Raw genomic sequence first — 16,823 nt, forward strand, 5'->3', positions numbered from 1 at the left:
AAAGGGAGTGCGCACACCATTGAGCTGTCGGCATCGTCACCTGAGCTTTATTTACTTTCCCGAAGGAAGTCAAAAAGTCTCTATCCCCTGATGCCGCCATGCTCCCCCCTCCCCAGGTTCTCATGACCCCTTGTTCTGTGTTCTTGGTCCTTTTTCCTCCATTCTGAGCAGAAGCATCCCCAGGAACCTTGGTCCCTCTCCTAGCATTGTAGCAGGAATGCGTCTGACGTGCGGCCGTCAGACGCATCCGCACCGTTTTGCGGAATGTTTTTTCAGTATGTGGTAAACCAGGTTATCATCCAAAAAGGACAGGTCATCATCAAAGGCTGTGGGTCTGCAACAAGCTTGCCTCACTTTGTCCGTGACTAGTTTCTTCTTTCTGGTTAAGTTTTTTAAAATCTTGTCATAGGTGGTCTCGGCTGCATCACAAGATCCACTGCAATACCGGAAAATTAGCTCTTCTTTGGTTTCGTATCCCAAATCCAAGTCAGTCACATTTAAATGTATTTCTGTTAAGACACATCCCCGATTTTTGCCCTTTTGATTCCTCCTTCCCTTTTTGCTGGAATTCTCTATGTTTGTGGCTGCATTTTGCCGGTTTCTCTCCCGCCTAGAAAAAATTGGAGTCTGTTTATCCGGTGACCTCCTCAGTCTTTTAATGGTGGCTTGGATAAAGTCCACCACCTCATCAAATTGATCTGGATAATCCTCTGGCATATTAGCTGTTTGGGAAAGAGAGAAAAGGCTTTGTCACATGTCAGTTGTCATTAAGTTTGTCCACTCACGACTCAAAAACATTAGATGCATGCAAGCTGCTCTGTCCATCACTTCAGAATGTGAACCCAGGACCCAGACCCTCAAAAATCAGGGAGAATTAGGAGAGGTTTAGATCACTGTGGAAACTAATTTGGGGAAAATTAAACGAGATATGTATGTATCTCTGTAGGTATCTGCTGATGATTGGTAGCACTCCAGCACATCTTTCAGTATTGAACAAGCCCTGCCAAGAGCAAGGGAAGGAAATGCATGTCATGATATGAATATTAATTAATGGGTGGATCAAGCTACTGAAGGGAGGTGATACAGGCTCTACCAAGCAAAGCAGCAAAAGGATAAGGCTTCTTTAAATCAATTTTGTGATTATAATTGTAAACTGTTGTCTAACACCAGCAGTGGTTAGTACTGCCAGAGTCACCTATTGATAAGGTTTTGGGGCGTGACAGAAAGAGGAATTTCCTGGGCTGCCAGGTGGAGCTATTATTCCTGGCTGAACACCTGCTCTTTTACTGCTTCTAGAAGATAATTATTATCAGAGCTTTGAAAAATGTCTCATGGAAATACTTTGTATCACAAGATGGTGATCACATTGAATAAAAATAGGTAAGAATAGAAGTATTATGTTAATCTAAAGGGAAATGTTATAATGCATTTTCTTTATATGAAGTTGAAATACTATTTCATTCTTCACTTGATATATGCTCTACCAGTGTTAAATTATCCAGGTAAATTAAACGTTGAAGTTAATTAAGTGTTTTGATACTAGCAGAATGAGCTTCTGAAAGGAGGGTGAAACTGAATATGTTCTGAAATTTTCTCAGATTTCAGATTTTCAGCATGATTTGGTAAAAAATTGCATTTTGAAATCTTTAAAATTCCCATGGACTAAATCCCTCAGTGTGATTTGCTTTAGTGAATACAGTACTTCAATGGAGAGTAAAGGCTCAGCACCACAATTCCCTAATAAGCACTGCAGGAGCCCTGATAGGAGACCAGGCAGGAAATGTACCCAGCTCACACATAGTGGCATGGACTCTGTGAATAGGAAAGAAGAAGACATGAGGCTGCCTCCCATTGCCTAGTGAAGGTGTGCCTTCATATCCTCAATAGAAGCACCAAACACAGAGGAGAACAGGGAAGCAGGATCTTAACTCCACTAGTGCAAAAACCTGCTGAAACATGGTGCATCTGCATGGAGGGAAGAAAATGAACCTCTCCCTGAAGCAGCCACATCCTTGAAGCTGCCCTGCCTTCATGGCAAAACACGGATGGATCAGAAACTTACTGGTTTTTATGGATGGCTCCAGCAAAATAGTATAGACTGTTAAGAGAGTAACGAAGGCAGGTAATTTTGTACCTTCATGTAACGAAGGTGGCACGTGGGAAGTGTGATCCTATAAACTGTAGAGTTTGGGACTGGGAAAAGTGACTACTTTGTTTTACTATGTTAGTAAAACAACTTTGCCCTTTGTTTACACTGTGTTTAGATATCTGTGCTAAAGGCACAGTCTCACAGACCGGTGACTGTCAAAAGACATGAAAGAGGGAGGGCTGCTATCTGTATGACTGTATGGGAAATGAAAAACACAGGACCTTGCACCAAGCCCTATATTCCTGTGATGCCAACGGTAAGTGCACCCTTCTTGCATTCCTCTGCCATTACCTCAGGCAGATACCAAAATACTCCCTATAAGCCACACCTACTAGCTTGGGTAGCTTTGATAGATGGGTCCGTGGGATGCACGGGATGCTTTGTTGCAGCGCAGGCTGCTCTGCCTACACCATACAAATACTGCCCCACAAAGCAAGGTCCAGGTGCCTGGGCTACCTTCCTCAAAAGCAAGAAGGGGCACACACCTTGCGAGACTCAGTCAAGTGAGATAACCCACGTGAACCTGGCATAGCACCCATTGCCGAAGTACAAGCTTGTCCCTGACACAGATACAGATGGAGAGGGGTTTGACAGGAGGCAGTTGTTGCTGTGGGACTGAGTGGTTTCTAGGCTTCTTGCACAGAAACTTCATTACTTAGCTTACAACCCAGTAACAGAAGGATGTGGCCCTGAGGAGATGGCTCTACCTGTGCTATGCTCCACTCTTACCCTGAAATTACTCCTCTCATACTACTGTGAATACCCCAGTCCACAATGCTGTCACACACTTCTGGCCCAACACTTGTAGCAATAGTATGACACACTGAGACGCTGGTTATGCAGAGTGAAATACAACCATCAGGGAAGGATACTAGGGTTTAACGAAATACATGCAGTGGCCATCCATCAGGAAGGGGATGGAAGATGGCTACAAGGAAACCCAGCCTATATGTGGAGATTCTTGTCTGCAGCCTTCAGCCTTGTACTTATCCCAAGCCTGGTAGGCTGCCAGTAGAGCAAGGGGAGTGAGTGTCCCCCACCTAAGGAGGTATAAACAAAACTGTGGATTACCTGAAGAGATAACAGCCCAACTAGGGATCATTTTCAAATTGTTTGCAATTCTAGTGCAAAAATACCACCTACCGCTGTGACTGTGCTACCTGCATGAGTCTGCTTAGGTTAGATATTAATCAGACAGTTATAGGGTTCAAGCACTGTCCTGCCCAAGCCTCCAGCCCTGGAGGGTAGATAAGAAGGAGGAAAGCCCATGCTGTGGACTGTACCCCTGCTCAGACCCCACAGTGACACCTATACTGGTTCATACGTGATCACTACCCCAACTGCACCAAGGGAGCTAATACTGCTGAGAGCGTTCTGCACTGTCAGTATCCTATGATATTTAAAGGTGGAGGAAACACACCCTAGAAGAGCCCTATGCAACGCTGCTATCATGGGTATGGTGTGTCAAGATTGCAGAAGGCAGAGGCAGTAAAGCAAAAAGTGGATCAAATGATCAAGCCAGCAGTGTATGCAACTAGTGAGGCCCTCCCCACACACATGGACTTCTTGCAACCAGAAAATGAGGCAATTAGCAGTATAATTTATCCCACTAATCTCACTGGGGCTCTAACACAAACCAGGCAAGAAGCACTGCATACTGTAACCTGTGAATGAGGTGTGTGGCTGATACGTCTAATGGAGCCAGGGATCCCCGCTCAGCTCATCCCCTATTTCAACATCAGGCCACTTGGGAGACCCACTGGGAGGGATGCCAGCACTATGAGTAAGATGAATGCCAATTTTCTGTCTCCAGGGTGGACTTCCTTTTCAGCCTAGGGCACTGGAAACTATTTCAAGCAGGTATTCAAATCTATTGAGAGGTCTCCTGCAGTGACCCCCAGTATTTGGAGATTACATCACTGGAGAAACACAAGGCATGTGGGTGACATTAGGAAACTATTGGGAACAGTGGGCACAGAGCGCCCCTCTAGAAAATGTGCTGGATCTAGTGACCTTGACCCATGTCTGCTCACCTAAACCCACACACGCTGTCATGTGGCTGTATGGGCACACCACACTAACACAATGGCAGCTGCGTTACTGGGCTACTCAGCGAGTCCTTACAAGTTGCTGTAAGCAACAATATCCTCTGTCTGTGGAGCCCCAGACCAGTCAAGATCAATGCAAGGATGCATATTTTTTTTTGGCACCTTCCAACTGGACTGCCAATGTACCCCAATTCTGCTTCCATAATTTAGCACTGTTCGAGGAACACTTCCCATCCCTACAACCAGCCAGCCTCTGGCTGGTACAACTCCATTATTAGACAGTCCCACAAAGACACACTTGGTGGCACGGGCCTGTGCTCTCAGTACTGGTCCAAGCACAGCTGGACCCAGCAACCACTGAACCATGGACCAAACAATGGGGCTCATACTGACTGGATATGGTTTGGTGAGAATTTTCTGCTACTTAACAAAGAGTAGCTGTCAATGTGACTACGCACAGCCTCCAAGAGTGGCTTGCCGGGCTTTGAATGAAACTTTGATGGCCAGGAGTGAAGTAAGAGTTGACTTTGCAATCTTTGCCATGGTGCCAGTCATGACTCAGTAGGGATGTTCAGCAGTTCAGCAAGTATGTGTGAGAAGCCTGAAAGCGTGAAACAAAAAGCTGTAAAAACTTGCTGGGCAACCAAGTGGAAATGCTAGCATTAAAACCAGGAGCAATGGGTTGAAACAAGGCACTAGAGGTAAATGCTAATGAAGCTACCACGGGGCTTCACACATGAATAAGCAATAACCACTGGCCAAGGACTAAAGACCATAAAAGGCTAATGGACAGAAGGGAAGGTGGAGAAGACTGACAGCAGGACCACCCCATCCTGATGGGCACTTGGTAGACATGCTCCAGGCATGGCGAGACATCTCGCCACCGTGTGCTGAGCACTTGTTTGGTCTCTGCACTCCGGTAAGTGCTGCTGGGGGAGAAGCAGGTGCTGCTGAGCTGAACTGCATGGCCAGGGAACGCCACTAGGATGCTAGAGGCTGCCTTGGCATCAAATGCTGGTTTGCAATCTGAAAAAAGCCACTTAATTGAGGAGTACTTAGTTACTCCTCTGTTGCCAGCATTGTTTAGAAAACATTTTAGTCTCAGAATGAAGGTCAAGAGTCCGGCAGTTTTGCTTCTTAAATATTGCATGGAGTACACTGACTTGACTGTAGCAGACAGACTTTTCCATAGAGATTTCCCACCTCTGCGAGAAGCACATATTATTATCCCTTCCTGTAACATACACACTTTGCATGAGCCTATACGTGCGTTGTATTTACACATACACGCATACAAATATGTCTAATTATATACACACAGATTTTTTCAAAACCAACTAGTTTACTGACACTTGCCTTCTGGTGTAAAAAGCGAGAAAACAAACATGGGACAGATGCCTGTCACACTGTACAAAGTGCCAGCAGGAAATGCTCAGATACTACAGCAATAAAAGCAATAAAGATCTCTGAGCAGAAGACCCTGGTCCTGGGCTCGAGAGTGTGAATGAATTAGAATTTAAAAATCCAAAGCCACCTAGGATATGACAGAATGCGACAGGATGAGATGGTAAGCACTGGGACAGGATGGAATAGTCCACAATAACACATGCTCAACAATATATGTTAGTGAAGGTTGGCTCACACACAATTTCTTCAGTACGAGGGCGGCAAGACTTTGGAATAAATTGCCCAGAGATGTTGTGGCTGCCCTCTCCCTGGAGGTGTTCAAGGCCAAATTGGACGGAGCCTTGAGTAGCCTGATCTAGTTGAGAGGCATCCCTGCCCATGACAGGGAGGTTGAACTAGATGATCTCTAAGGTCCCTTCCAGCCTAGGCCATTCTATGATTCTGGGATTCTATGATTCTATGTTGCATCTCAAAGTGGCTGTTTCACAAGGGACCATATGTTCAAAGTGCAGGAAAAAGCCTCACAGAACCCTCTGGGGTACTGTGATGGGCTGAGTCCCACCACTTCGACTATGGCACCCTGGACATTCACAAGATTGGCTCAAAGTCCTGACGTGTTGTTTGGTTTTTACACCTGATCCTTTAGTTTCTGAAAGCTGTTTCCTGACCATTCAACTCCCTGAGGAAATCCCTTGCGGGCAGTCTGCGTGTGGGTATTTTTGCATTGCCTCCGCCTTGCAGCCCACCATCAGCAGCGTGGGGCAGGCAGCCCTGCCTGCAGGAGCTGTGGCCAGCATGTGTGTCCTGCTCCCCCTCATCTCGCTCTCCTGCAGCTCCTTTCCATGCTCCCTTGTTCAGAATGAGTCTGCTTTCTAACCCCGGACTATCAAGATTGGGGAGTATGGATGGCAGCCCATGTGCCTCCTGACACTCTCCCATCTCCAGTCGAACTAGATCTGCCAGGAGTTTCTGACATTATCAGAAATTTAATAACAAAGCAAAGCAGGAAAGAGCAGAACATCACAGGGTTGGTGCATATGATAATCTAGAAGAGTGACCAGGCTGGGGTCAGAGCTGGTGAACGCTAAATGACCAGAACTCCATAAGTCAAATAAAAAAAGATAAGACTTATTTAAAACATCACTTCAAAAGGCAAGACTGTTTGCATCATCTGCTTGTGTTATCTTGCTTTCTGAACCTTCAGGGCAGACTCAAACCATAGTTTCGACCCAAGCTCTCAGGTTAGAAATATCCCTCTCGAATGCAGACTGAAATTCTCACCTCACTGCTGCTCTCTGGAACATGAAGTTTTGACCTGCCTGTCCCTGTCCCCTGGGCACTGCAAGAGCTGGCAGCATGTATGGGTGCAGAATCCCGAGGCCAAACACCCACGGTGCTCCCCTCCGGCCTCTGCCGAAAGCCACCTCAGAGGTATGCTTTGGGCACGCAGGGAAACATGCCTTCCCCTGGGCATTTTTCATCGCTGCCAACATCCCGGAGCCTTCCTTTTGCGTTTCCAACTAATTAGAGACACTGTGTGCCAGCAGGACTGGGATCTGATGTGCTTTTTAGAAGAAGAAATTATACAGTGCTCGGATAGCCTCCTACACAAAATAGTTCTAAATGAATATCCAAACCAAACTCACCACCTTTTCAAGAAAACACCCTCCATTAAGGAAAAATGGGCTATTTATTACTGTCTGTTCAAATGTGATCACAGTTGCATTTTATAAAACTATTCTTTCGAATTCACTAGCAACACATTTATTTTAAAGCCAAATATTCCCCCGCAGTGGCAGTAACCCAGCATGGTGGAGCAAGAAACTCTCAGTTTGTACCTGACCACAAATTGATTTCAGTGGGAACAGATGGATCTTCAGCTTTTGACAAAAAAACCTCCATTTACTCATTTTGGTGCCCGATTATGGAACTAAAAGGCTAACTACATTCTCTTCCACCCATACTGTCTATTACAGTTCACAAGAAAAATTTATATTAATAGCAAAATAATAATTTATTTAAGTGGATTTTTTGTTTTGTGGTTTTTTTTGTTAGATCTCATAAAACTTGACATTTTAAGTTATTTGACATTTTAAGTTATCTGACTCTATAGTTTCCCATACGGATTTTGGGAAAATGTAATCACATTACTGAAGCGTCATTTGGCACTTCTGAATTAAAGAGAGGTAGCAGAAGTCACGTAAGATATACTAAAAGTGATAAAATTATATTTTTATTTTATGTTGCAACTTTCATGCATGCATTTGTGGCAGTGTATAGCTACTATATCAAAACAGCAGACTAAACATTTAATAAAATTACCAGAATATTTCACTTAAGCACAGCTGTCTTTCAGTTTGGGAAGTTCAAACAGCAGCATTCAGACTCTAGTTTAAAGTACAATTTCAAAGTTCAAGGGGGTTAATCCAGCTCATTATAATGGAAGCATTATGCAGAAGATTCAGATCCAGATCTGTGCTAGGATCAAATGCTCTTGCTTCAAAAACAGTTTCTGGTAATTTAGTCTGGGCCCGTCGTAACTAAAATATTTTAATTTCTTTCCTAGTTACGTTTTAAGTTTCTTCCAGAGTTATACTCACAAAGACATTTCTTCTTAGATCATCTGCTAGTGGGAAATAGACAATTAATATGAATCTAACAGTGACTCTAATGCTTCATCCTAATTTTTATTTTTTTGCTTATGAAGATTACTCTGATTTACCATTTATTCATTAATTATTTTTGTATTTAAGTTGCTTTGCAGTAGTGTTTTCAGGTATTTATTATAGTGGACGTGCCCCATCTGAACACAGAATCCTTCCACAAAGACACACTTTAGGAGACCCTCGGTGTGACCTGTTTGTGCAAGTGCAACATTAGCCAGGTTAAAATCATTAACATGATGATCATTAAGCTTTGCAAAGTAAAAAAAAGCATCAAGTGTGGTGGGGATAAACCATTTATTTTATTGAAAATTAAGTATTTTTTCATGAAAAACAAAGCCTATAATGCACCCATCAAAGCAAAGGGAGGTGTTAAAAATAGCTATGCTGAAAAGTTTTCAGGACTTAAACAATTAAAATACCACCTCTCTGAGGCATGACTTTGCTTTCATGCCTTGCATGAAAATCCATGGGGCTAAGAGTGAAATGCAAGCTCGTCAGTTGTGTTCGTTAGGAAACAGAGCATCAAAGACACCAGGGTCGGCTCATCTTTAAATGTTTAACTCAGCTCCGGTTCACTATCTCATTCTCTGCCTTGCCATGTCCCAGGGCATGCTGTGTCCTCCTCCGTGACTCAGAGAGCCCTTAGAAATGGAGCTTCTCATTGCTGTCACTTGTCTTTCATCAAGGTAAAGTGCCAAGTAATCTGGAGGACAAGCCTGGGCCCACTCGCCCCAGGCAGGTACGATAAGGCAGCAGGGGAAGAAGGCAGCAGGTTAACCTTCCCTGATGGAGCAGCCAAGTTTTGTGTTTGTGGCTCACTAGCTAACCCTGCCACTTCCCATGTGTGGCTCATGATGGCCAGTCTGGAGAGTGCTTTATATTTTGACACTGCCATGCTTGGCAGTGCCTCCCCTTGCATCCTTTGCCTGCTTTCTCACATGTACAAAACGCTGGTTCCCACCAGGAGACGAAAGGGGAGGAACAACAGGACCATCACAAGTACTGCCAGTGAGGGCAGTTCCCTGAAAGCTGGGGAAACAGCAAGGTCACATGGACTCACTGAAGCAAAGGAAGCTGCCATGTGAGCTGACCTGTCCACAGGAGCTTCCAGTTCCTCAGTTCATCCAGGCACGGTTGTTCACAAGATCCTGCCCGACTTCGGGCTGGCACCTCGGGCTGGGGCCCTCCTCTGGCTTCTCTAGAGTGGGCAAAGGGGTATCTCACCTGGCAGTCAGGCAGCAAAGAATCAGCCGGAGGATGTGGTCTTGCCTGTGATTCAGGGCTTTGAAAAAACAGCTCTGAGGCGCTGAGGAGCAGACAGCTTCCCAGAGATTACTCTTCAGATTTTGTGACGGCTCCTGCCAGGAGTCCAGCAGCTCACTAGGGTCTCACTTTAGGGGCTGTGAAGACACTTGAGCACCCACAAAGCAGTCTCTGAGGAAGTCAGGGCACCAACAGAGTAAAAGGGGAAAAAAAAAAAAGTGGCAGGGCCCTGCCTGAAGCCAGCGACGGCTTTGGCCAAACCTGGCCAAAGCACATACCTGCCTGTTTTGTTCCCACTAGAGCTTTGCGCCTCTACAAATCCATACCACGCTGAGTTAACATCCAGCTTCCCATTAAAACCTGATTTTACTGTTAACGACGGGTTCTATCCTAATTCTGTGAGAGCCTCAAATGAGTATGTATGAGTGAGACTCGAAACCTGTGATCTCTGTTAGCAAGAATGTATGCAGCCAGCTAACAGGCACGGCACTGAGACTTAAATGGAGGAAATGCAGTCGGCAGTAAAAAACTATCCTCAGCATCCCTGAGGCAGAAGTGATCCAACCCAGTTGTCGCATGACATCAGTGAAACCCCACGTCCATCATCCAGCCCCACTTTAGTGCCAGCTCACTGAAGGGGAACAACGTTCCAAAATAAAGAACAGCAATGGTTTTGAGGCTGCCTGTGCCTTTACACTGCATCTCCTCTTGGATTTTAGGGGTGTTCCCACGGAACAAGCAGAGCCAGCAAAACCACAGAAAAGGATCCTATCCCAGCTCCTCACCTTGGGGCAAAATCACGGCTGATACCCCTCCTGTGACAATCTCTGCTGCTATCAGATCTATAAATATCTATAAATAACCCCTGTTTTCCCATTGTTGTCTTTCACTATGTTTACAATACAAAGAACAAACAAACCCTAGGATTGCAGCCTGGAAAATGTTGTTATTACAATAGTGAGTCCCTGGCTTTAAGGCAGGTGCTACGTGCTCCACTGCAGAAGGTCTCACATTGGGATGTGGGGACCATGGCCTGCCAGACGGTGTTGGCGTGCGCTCAGAGGAGCAAGCTCCTTCCCAGCAGCTACACTGGATCTACACCTCCCTGCCAGAAATTTTCTGGTTCTGCCAAAGAAATCTTACATGCTTGGGATGGGAGCAGAGTCTGCATGTCTGTATGTAGCTTATTAGTTAAAGTGGCTATGACTAGCTTGCCTCTAAAAACATGGCCACCTGTAAAGTTCTGGAATACTGCTGTAACGCTGCCTGGCCCTGGTGCAGGAAAACAAGTATTATTTTGACTTCAGTGTTTGCTTCTTTTGAAGACTATTTCTGTTCAATAATCACTGAAGCATTTGTACAAGTCTCATTGACTTCAAAGAAATGTACCTACAGGTTTCAGTTTAAGTGTCATACCGAATACATACAGTCTAAATATCTGCTAAGTCATACAACATGGCTTTATTCATTAAAAATAATGCTGATACTTGAAATGCCTCACATAATTAATTTTCTGTCCTTTATCTTAAAAACAGACATACTCTAATGTGTGTTCCGTGTTTTAATGCTTTGTTTGTACCTCTCTCAAATATTTTTTTACTCTATTTTCTTTCTTCTCTTTGTAATCGGGACTGGATTTCCAAGAATCATTGAAATCTTTCATTTGGTTTCCCTTATCAAATATTACTTTATCAGAAATTACCACTAGTTTTATAAAAAACCTGACCTTTCTGCAGTGTCAACCACTCTACCAGCACTAATATGGTAGTGGCCTATTTAGATGTCTGAGGATCTTGAACATTGTCATGCTGCAGTATTTAGTAATCAACTTATTACCTCAGAAGTAAGAGAATCCACAACAAGTGTAGTTATGTGGGATTTGGCCTATGTATTATGGGTTTTAAGTTGCAGTTGCCAGATGTTGTGCACGAAGGATGAAGACAGGCTATTTGCAACAGATGCCCATCCCTGATCATCGGCAGCTGTGAGGCACAATGACCCCAATGGCTTCTCTCAGCCTCTGTAATTTCAAATATTTTAAACCTACTTTACACAGTCTTAGTCAGGATATAATTTACAAAGACATTACAACTTATCAATCTGAAAATCCTTTTCTAGTGGACAAATAATGCCACCCCCATCAATTCATCAATAGTTACTACACAGCTGAATTCTTCATCCTTTCAGGAAGGATTTTGCAACTTGTCATCTGCAAACCCTGAACATGGGGACTTCTAAAGCATATTGAAGGGGGCTGTGAAAGGTAACCAATAAAAGCGTGATCAGGTATGTAATGTAGGAACCCACATCTTCAAAGCATCTAAAAGGATCTGCACTTCCACTAGGAAATTTTTGAGGTTCCTAAACTGAAATGCAACAAAGACATAAAATTTTAAATACAGGATAATTCTTAAAATGAGAATAAAAAAACATATTCTCTTGCATTTCAGACATTTCCTCCTTTAGCCTCAGAACACCCTTCACAGGAGTATAATCAGTGTTTATACCTGAGAGTGTGGAGAAATTGGTTTCTAGGGCTACATGCATCTGGATTCAACCAGACGTGTCCTGTTCTTTCTTTTTCTAGAATTTTGTCCATGGATGGGCAAACCTGAACGCTTGAGATTCCTAAGCACCTAGATAACCTGGGCATGCTCACGCAAACAGATTTCACTATAGATACACCAGCCCAGGGACACAGGCATGCTCAGTCTGGCACCGGCGGGAGGCACCAGCTGTACTGGATACATACAGATCAAATGACGCGGTGCGGCACCTGCTCAGCATGGCAGATACCTCTCCGACGCATTGGATTGACTGTGCGTGGGCAGGTTATCTCTGCTGCTTCTGGGCATCTCAGACTGAAGCGCATATGCCACACACGAGACAGGTGTGCTGAGCAGGGAAGCCTGAATGGAAACGTGAGAGTTCTGATTCGTAACGCTGAATGCACTTAATAAATATTGTAGGGAAGGAAATGTGTTCATTTGGAAGTATAATTTAAAACTGTTTTTTGCTTTAAAGGGTCCTACAATATCATTGCTTATTCTAGATAGTTTCCGTATTTGTTGACAATGTTGCAGCTAAGTGCAGTAACTTTATCTTAAACACCCCTTTACCATGGGTATGAAGATATTTTAGTAGAGGTGCAATGCACACGTGTCATGGTGTGTTGTAGCATAACAAACATATCAAAAGAGCTCCAACCACAAATGACCATCCAGTGGCCATAGAGTAACTCAGATGTTACAATGCAAAACCCCACCTTTTCCTCCAATTAGGAGGAAAAAGACCACACTGAGATTTTTTCACTTAATTCTACATGCTCACCAGCAGTTTTTAATAAAGTTCTTCATGTAAGGAAGAGGCTATATGCCATATCCCAGATCTTAAGATACTCCAGTCCTCAGATACATGCTGATTATGGCCATACAGCAGCAAGCAGTTACAAAATGTATTTTCTGGGAACTGCCTATAAGTCAAATCAAGTGTTTGGCTCCCTCTGCACTGTCATGCTTCTGAAGCTGCTGACTTACTATTTAGTTTATAACACTTTGGTTTATAATTGTTCTGTTCGTAGTTGCTATTTAAGCTAATTCAATCCTTACCCCAAGAGACTGGGGCACAAGGGAAACAGAAAAGTTTTTCCAACTTTAGAAACTACAGCTACTGCGCTTTGCGCAAAATGTGCTATCCCATGAACATTGATGCCTAAAACACTACAAACACCGGATTTATTGCAAATGCATTTGCATTTATGGATGCTACTCCTACTCTGGCCTCCAGTCCACTAAAAAATGCAGAAGGCTGCAACTGCCAACACTCTCTGCCATCTCTAATTACTGCCCTGAACAGCAAAGGTCAGCACATTACACCTGATCAGCCCAGGAGGTTAGGACCTTGCCTGTAGGCTGGAACAAAGGAAGGTTTCAAGTCAATGTGAAAGGGATGAGGTAACATCAGGTGACCTCAGAGCACTTTGCAGAGAAAACAATCCCATCAAATGAGAACACAAAAAGGTTTCAAGGCCCTGGGAAAACAGATCTGGGCACCAGCAAGGTCTTCGGCTTACGCTTAGGAGTAAGGTAAGCCCTACTACTCACAACCCCACTAACCCTTGCTCAAGAGGCCTATGGGAGATCCGACCTCCCTAGAGTAAGAACGATGCATACCTTGCAGTGCAACTGCTACTCCTCACGCACACCCCTCTTGGAATGCACACAACACCCAGTCCTGCTCAGTACCCACAGTGTTCTACACAGAGAAGCCAGCATGGGTGACAATGGTGCTCCCACTGCTCTGCGAGCTGCCTCCTGCAAAGGCGCGCGGTGAAGCAGCTGACCGACAGTATCTGCAGAGACATCAACACAGGGCAGGCCCACCAACAGATGAGCCAAGCGGCTGCACGCACGCCTGCATTCGTGTGGCACACTGCCCTCTGCTCTTAAGAGAAACCTCACAGACGAGAGAGAAGTCTAAGTGGTGTAGATATGACTCCTCTTGTGTACATCGTTGCAGGTTTTCTATGTGTTGAAGGCTCCATGCCACCAAATGGTGACTGAAGAGAAACAAACACGCCAAAGTCACTGATGGTGGTGACTCAAAGTCTATTTGTGATCTGCAGTGTTAAAAGATTGAAACCGAACTATTAGCCCTTTCTCAAATGACTGTCCTGGGCAATAATCTGTGACCCAACCCTGCTTGACAAACCCTGCGTCTGTACCCTGGAAACTGAGATATCTGGAAGAAGTTATCTATTGATACTACCATAGCTCAGGGAAACACAGGTTTTCTTTCTTCCCACTTCTTGTCCACCCAATACACAGGAAAGAAAGAGGCAGCAATGAGAAATTTTGGACAGTAGGAACAGACAAGACCGATACTGCTGCCTGTCCCCTAGAACTGCTGCAGAGAAACCAGTTCACCAGGAACTATACTCCTGGAAGTAAGTTTCAAGAAAAAAGCGAGCATTATATAAATATTATCACCCTGGAAAGATGGAACATTAATGCTTTCTCAGCCTGCAGCTTCTGCCAGAGCTACAAACTGACTGGCAATGTTTCCCCCTAATGCTCTTCTTGCTACTGGCGCCGCAGCACACCTGTGCACAGGGGACCACCACAGTGGCCTGAAACGCTGGTCACTGCCTTTTGTAGAACTGTACCTATCCTGCCACACAGCTCACCATGAAGAAGAAGGTCACCAGGTGTGATGGCCCTGCAGCCCTGGTAGCCTGGAACCCTGTGAGGAAGCACTTTTGACTGAGGTCCATGCATGGAGGGGCTGAAAGGACATCAGGGTTTGCCGGTAGGTGAGCTACAGAAGCCTGGGCTGGGACGTGCAGAGGCAGCAGCCTAGGCAGGATTCCAGCAGGAGGGAAACACCAGCAAGAAAAAGAAAGAGAGAAGACTAAATGTGGAAGGACATAGAGGTGTGTGTGGAAGAAGACGGATGTTGGGGGGGACATGAAAGCCGAGTCAAGGCACATGATTCCCTGCTCGGTGCCTCCATGCTGTGTTAGCCCGGCTGCTCCTGGAGAAACTAGAGCGAGGCTGCCCATGACTGGAGCTGCGGCAGGCACAGAGAAAGGACATGCCTCCAGATAAGGAGATAAAAATGAATCCCAATTACTGGATACTGTCTGCATCCTGCAATGAGCTAAACAGAGAGGGCTGAGCAAGAACAAAGTGAGCAACTTCCAAGATTCATCTGTGCCTTTGCTAGGCAAACATCTCCATAATTCGCATGAGTATTTTGCCGCTTCTTACTGAGTCATATCAACTCTCTTTAAAAAGCCACCAGAGTTAGCATAACGTTCACACACCACTGTGAAAATCCTGTGTCTGTTATTGTAGGACACCTATTATTAGCGAGGCATTATCTTTATTTGGATTGTAAGCTGTTTTACTGTGAGCCAGTTCACGTGGATTGCTCTGCATCAAGCCCCTAACCCCGCCACCGTTACTTTTCTGTAAATTTCCATGTGGATACACTAATTTCAGGATCAGGATTCAAGGAGGATTTAACGAAATTCAGCAGCACTCCTGGATGTGTACAGTGCCTCCCACCATGGAGGCCAATCTCCATCAGGACTTGCGCCCACTACAGGCAGTGAATTAATTGCATTGGAAGATATGAGCAGGGAGAGAAGGTTGGTGTGGAAGGAGTTGCGGTGCCTGCACTGCGAGGCGTATGTACCTGATCCTCTTCTCAGCAATTCTGCATACAACTACTCTTCCCATCCCTCTTGGTTTTTCAACCAAAGGGATCTTACACCTGCCAGGAAAGTAGGGGCTGGAGGTGAAGGGGGAAGGGAGGCATTGCCACTGCAATTGCCAACCCCAGGCTTTGGAAGATAACTTGTTTTGGAGCTGCTGGAGCCAAACCAGAGCCAGTGATCTTGCTCAGGGCAGAAAGAGGGGCAGAAAGTGGGGGGGTCCTTTCCTCACCCTGATGTCTAAGCAAAAGGGGAGCAGATTTAGCAAGACAAGACAGCAGTGGCTACAAAGGGGAATGTTTCTTACAGTCACTGTGCACAGCATAGGGAGGCAGCAGGCTGATGGGGGAGAGATCATCTTCAGGCCCCTCTACCACTGAAGGGGGCCCCTTGGGAGGCGTCTTACCGGTGGGCAGGGGCGAGGTGGAGACCGTGTTGAGCAGCACCACGCAGACAGCCACAACATCCCATAACTTCATCTTAGATTTCCTTCCAACACGGGCCCCTGGCAGAGAGGGAAGGCAGGGTTAGCCCCAGGCTGCTGTGCTTCCCCAGTCCCATCCCTGCCTACTGTGAGACAAAGCTGGGCAGGCTCACACCCCACATCAGACTGGTCCACCCTGGCCAGGCTCAGGGACAGAGGAGGGGGAAACAACCTGCACCCAGCTCAGCCTGCCACCCCAGAGTGAGGAAGCTGGGCTCTCCTCACTGAGCGAGAGGTGTGGGAGAGGGAGGTGCGGGATGGCCTCCAGACCCTTTATGCCCAAGCGAGCTGCCTTGGAGGATGCTGGCAGAGAGATCCCAGGAGCCTGCGCTCAGGGACATGGGAGTGTGACCTTGTCCCTGTGCTGATACACAGGTCACCTTGTGCTTGTCCTCTTCCAGCACTCTGATGGCGCCAGGGTGCCTGCCCTCAGGCTGGGCCGGGTCGGACCAAGCTGATGTGGGGTATGGGGCTGTGCACATTTGTTGTGTGCTACAGGTAAACTTTCTTTTACCGTTCCCTCTCCCCATCTCGTCTGCTTTCCCTCTTCTCTTTTTCTCTTTCTTTTTTCCTTTCCTTTCCTTTCCTT

At 45.6% G+C, this 16,823-nt stretch overlaps 1 protein-coding gene across 3 annotated transcripts; it reads right to left on the reverse strand.

Moving 5' to 3' along the window:
* Positions 1 to 237: 237 nt before the first annotated feature.
* GDNF (glial cell derived neurotrophic factor) lies at positions 238 to 16,229 on the reverse strand. Of its 3 annotated transcripts, none has more exons than XM_009873422.1 (2): positions 16,157 to 16,229; positions 238 to 722 (listed from the first exon to the last, which is right to left on the reverse strand). In XM_009873422.1, the coding sequence occupies exons 1-2, from the start codon at positions 16,227 to 16,229 to the stop codon at positions 238 to 240; spliced, it is 558 nt and encodes a 185-aa protein (XP_009871724.1). The 3 variants fall into 3 exon arrangements, with proteins under 3 accessions (XP_009871724.1, XP_009871723.1, XP_009871725.1); XM_009873421.1 differs by having other exon boundaries at positions 16,058 to 16,229; XM_009873423.1 differs by lacking the exon at positions 16,157 to 16,229 and adding an exon at positions 3,894 to 3,933.
* Between the last annotated feature and the right edge of the window lie 594 nt (positions 16,230 to 16,823).

The sequence above is a fragment of the Apaloderma vittatum genome, unplaced genomic scaffold, assembly GCF_000703405.1.
Source record: "Apaloderma vittatum isolate BGI_N311 unplaced genomic scaffold, ASM70340v1 scaffold11967, whole genome shotgun sequence".
Taxonomy (NCBI): Eukaryota; Metazoa; Chordata; class Aves; order Trogoniformes; family Trogonidae; genus Apaloderma; species Apaloderma vittatum.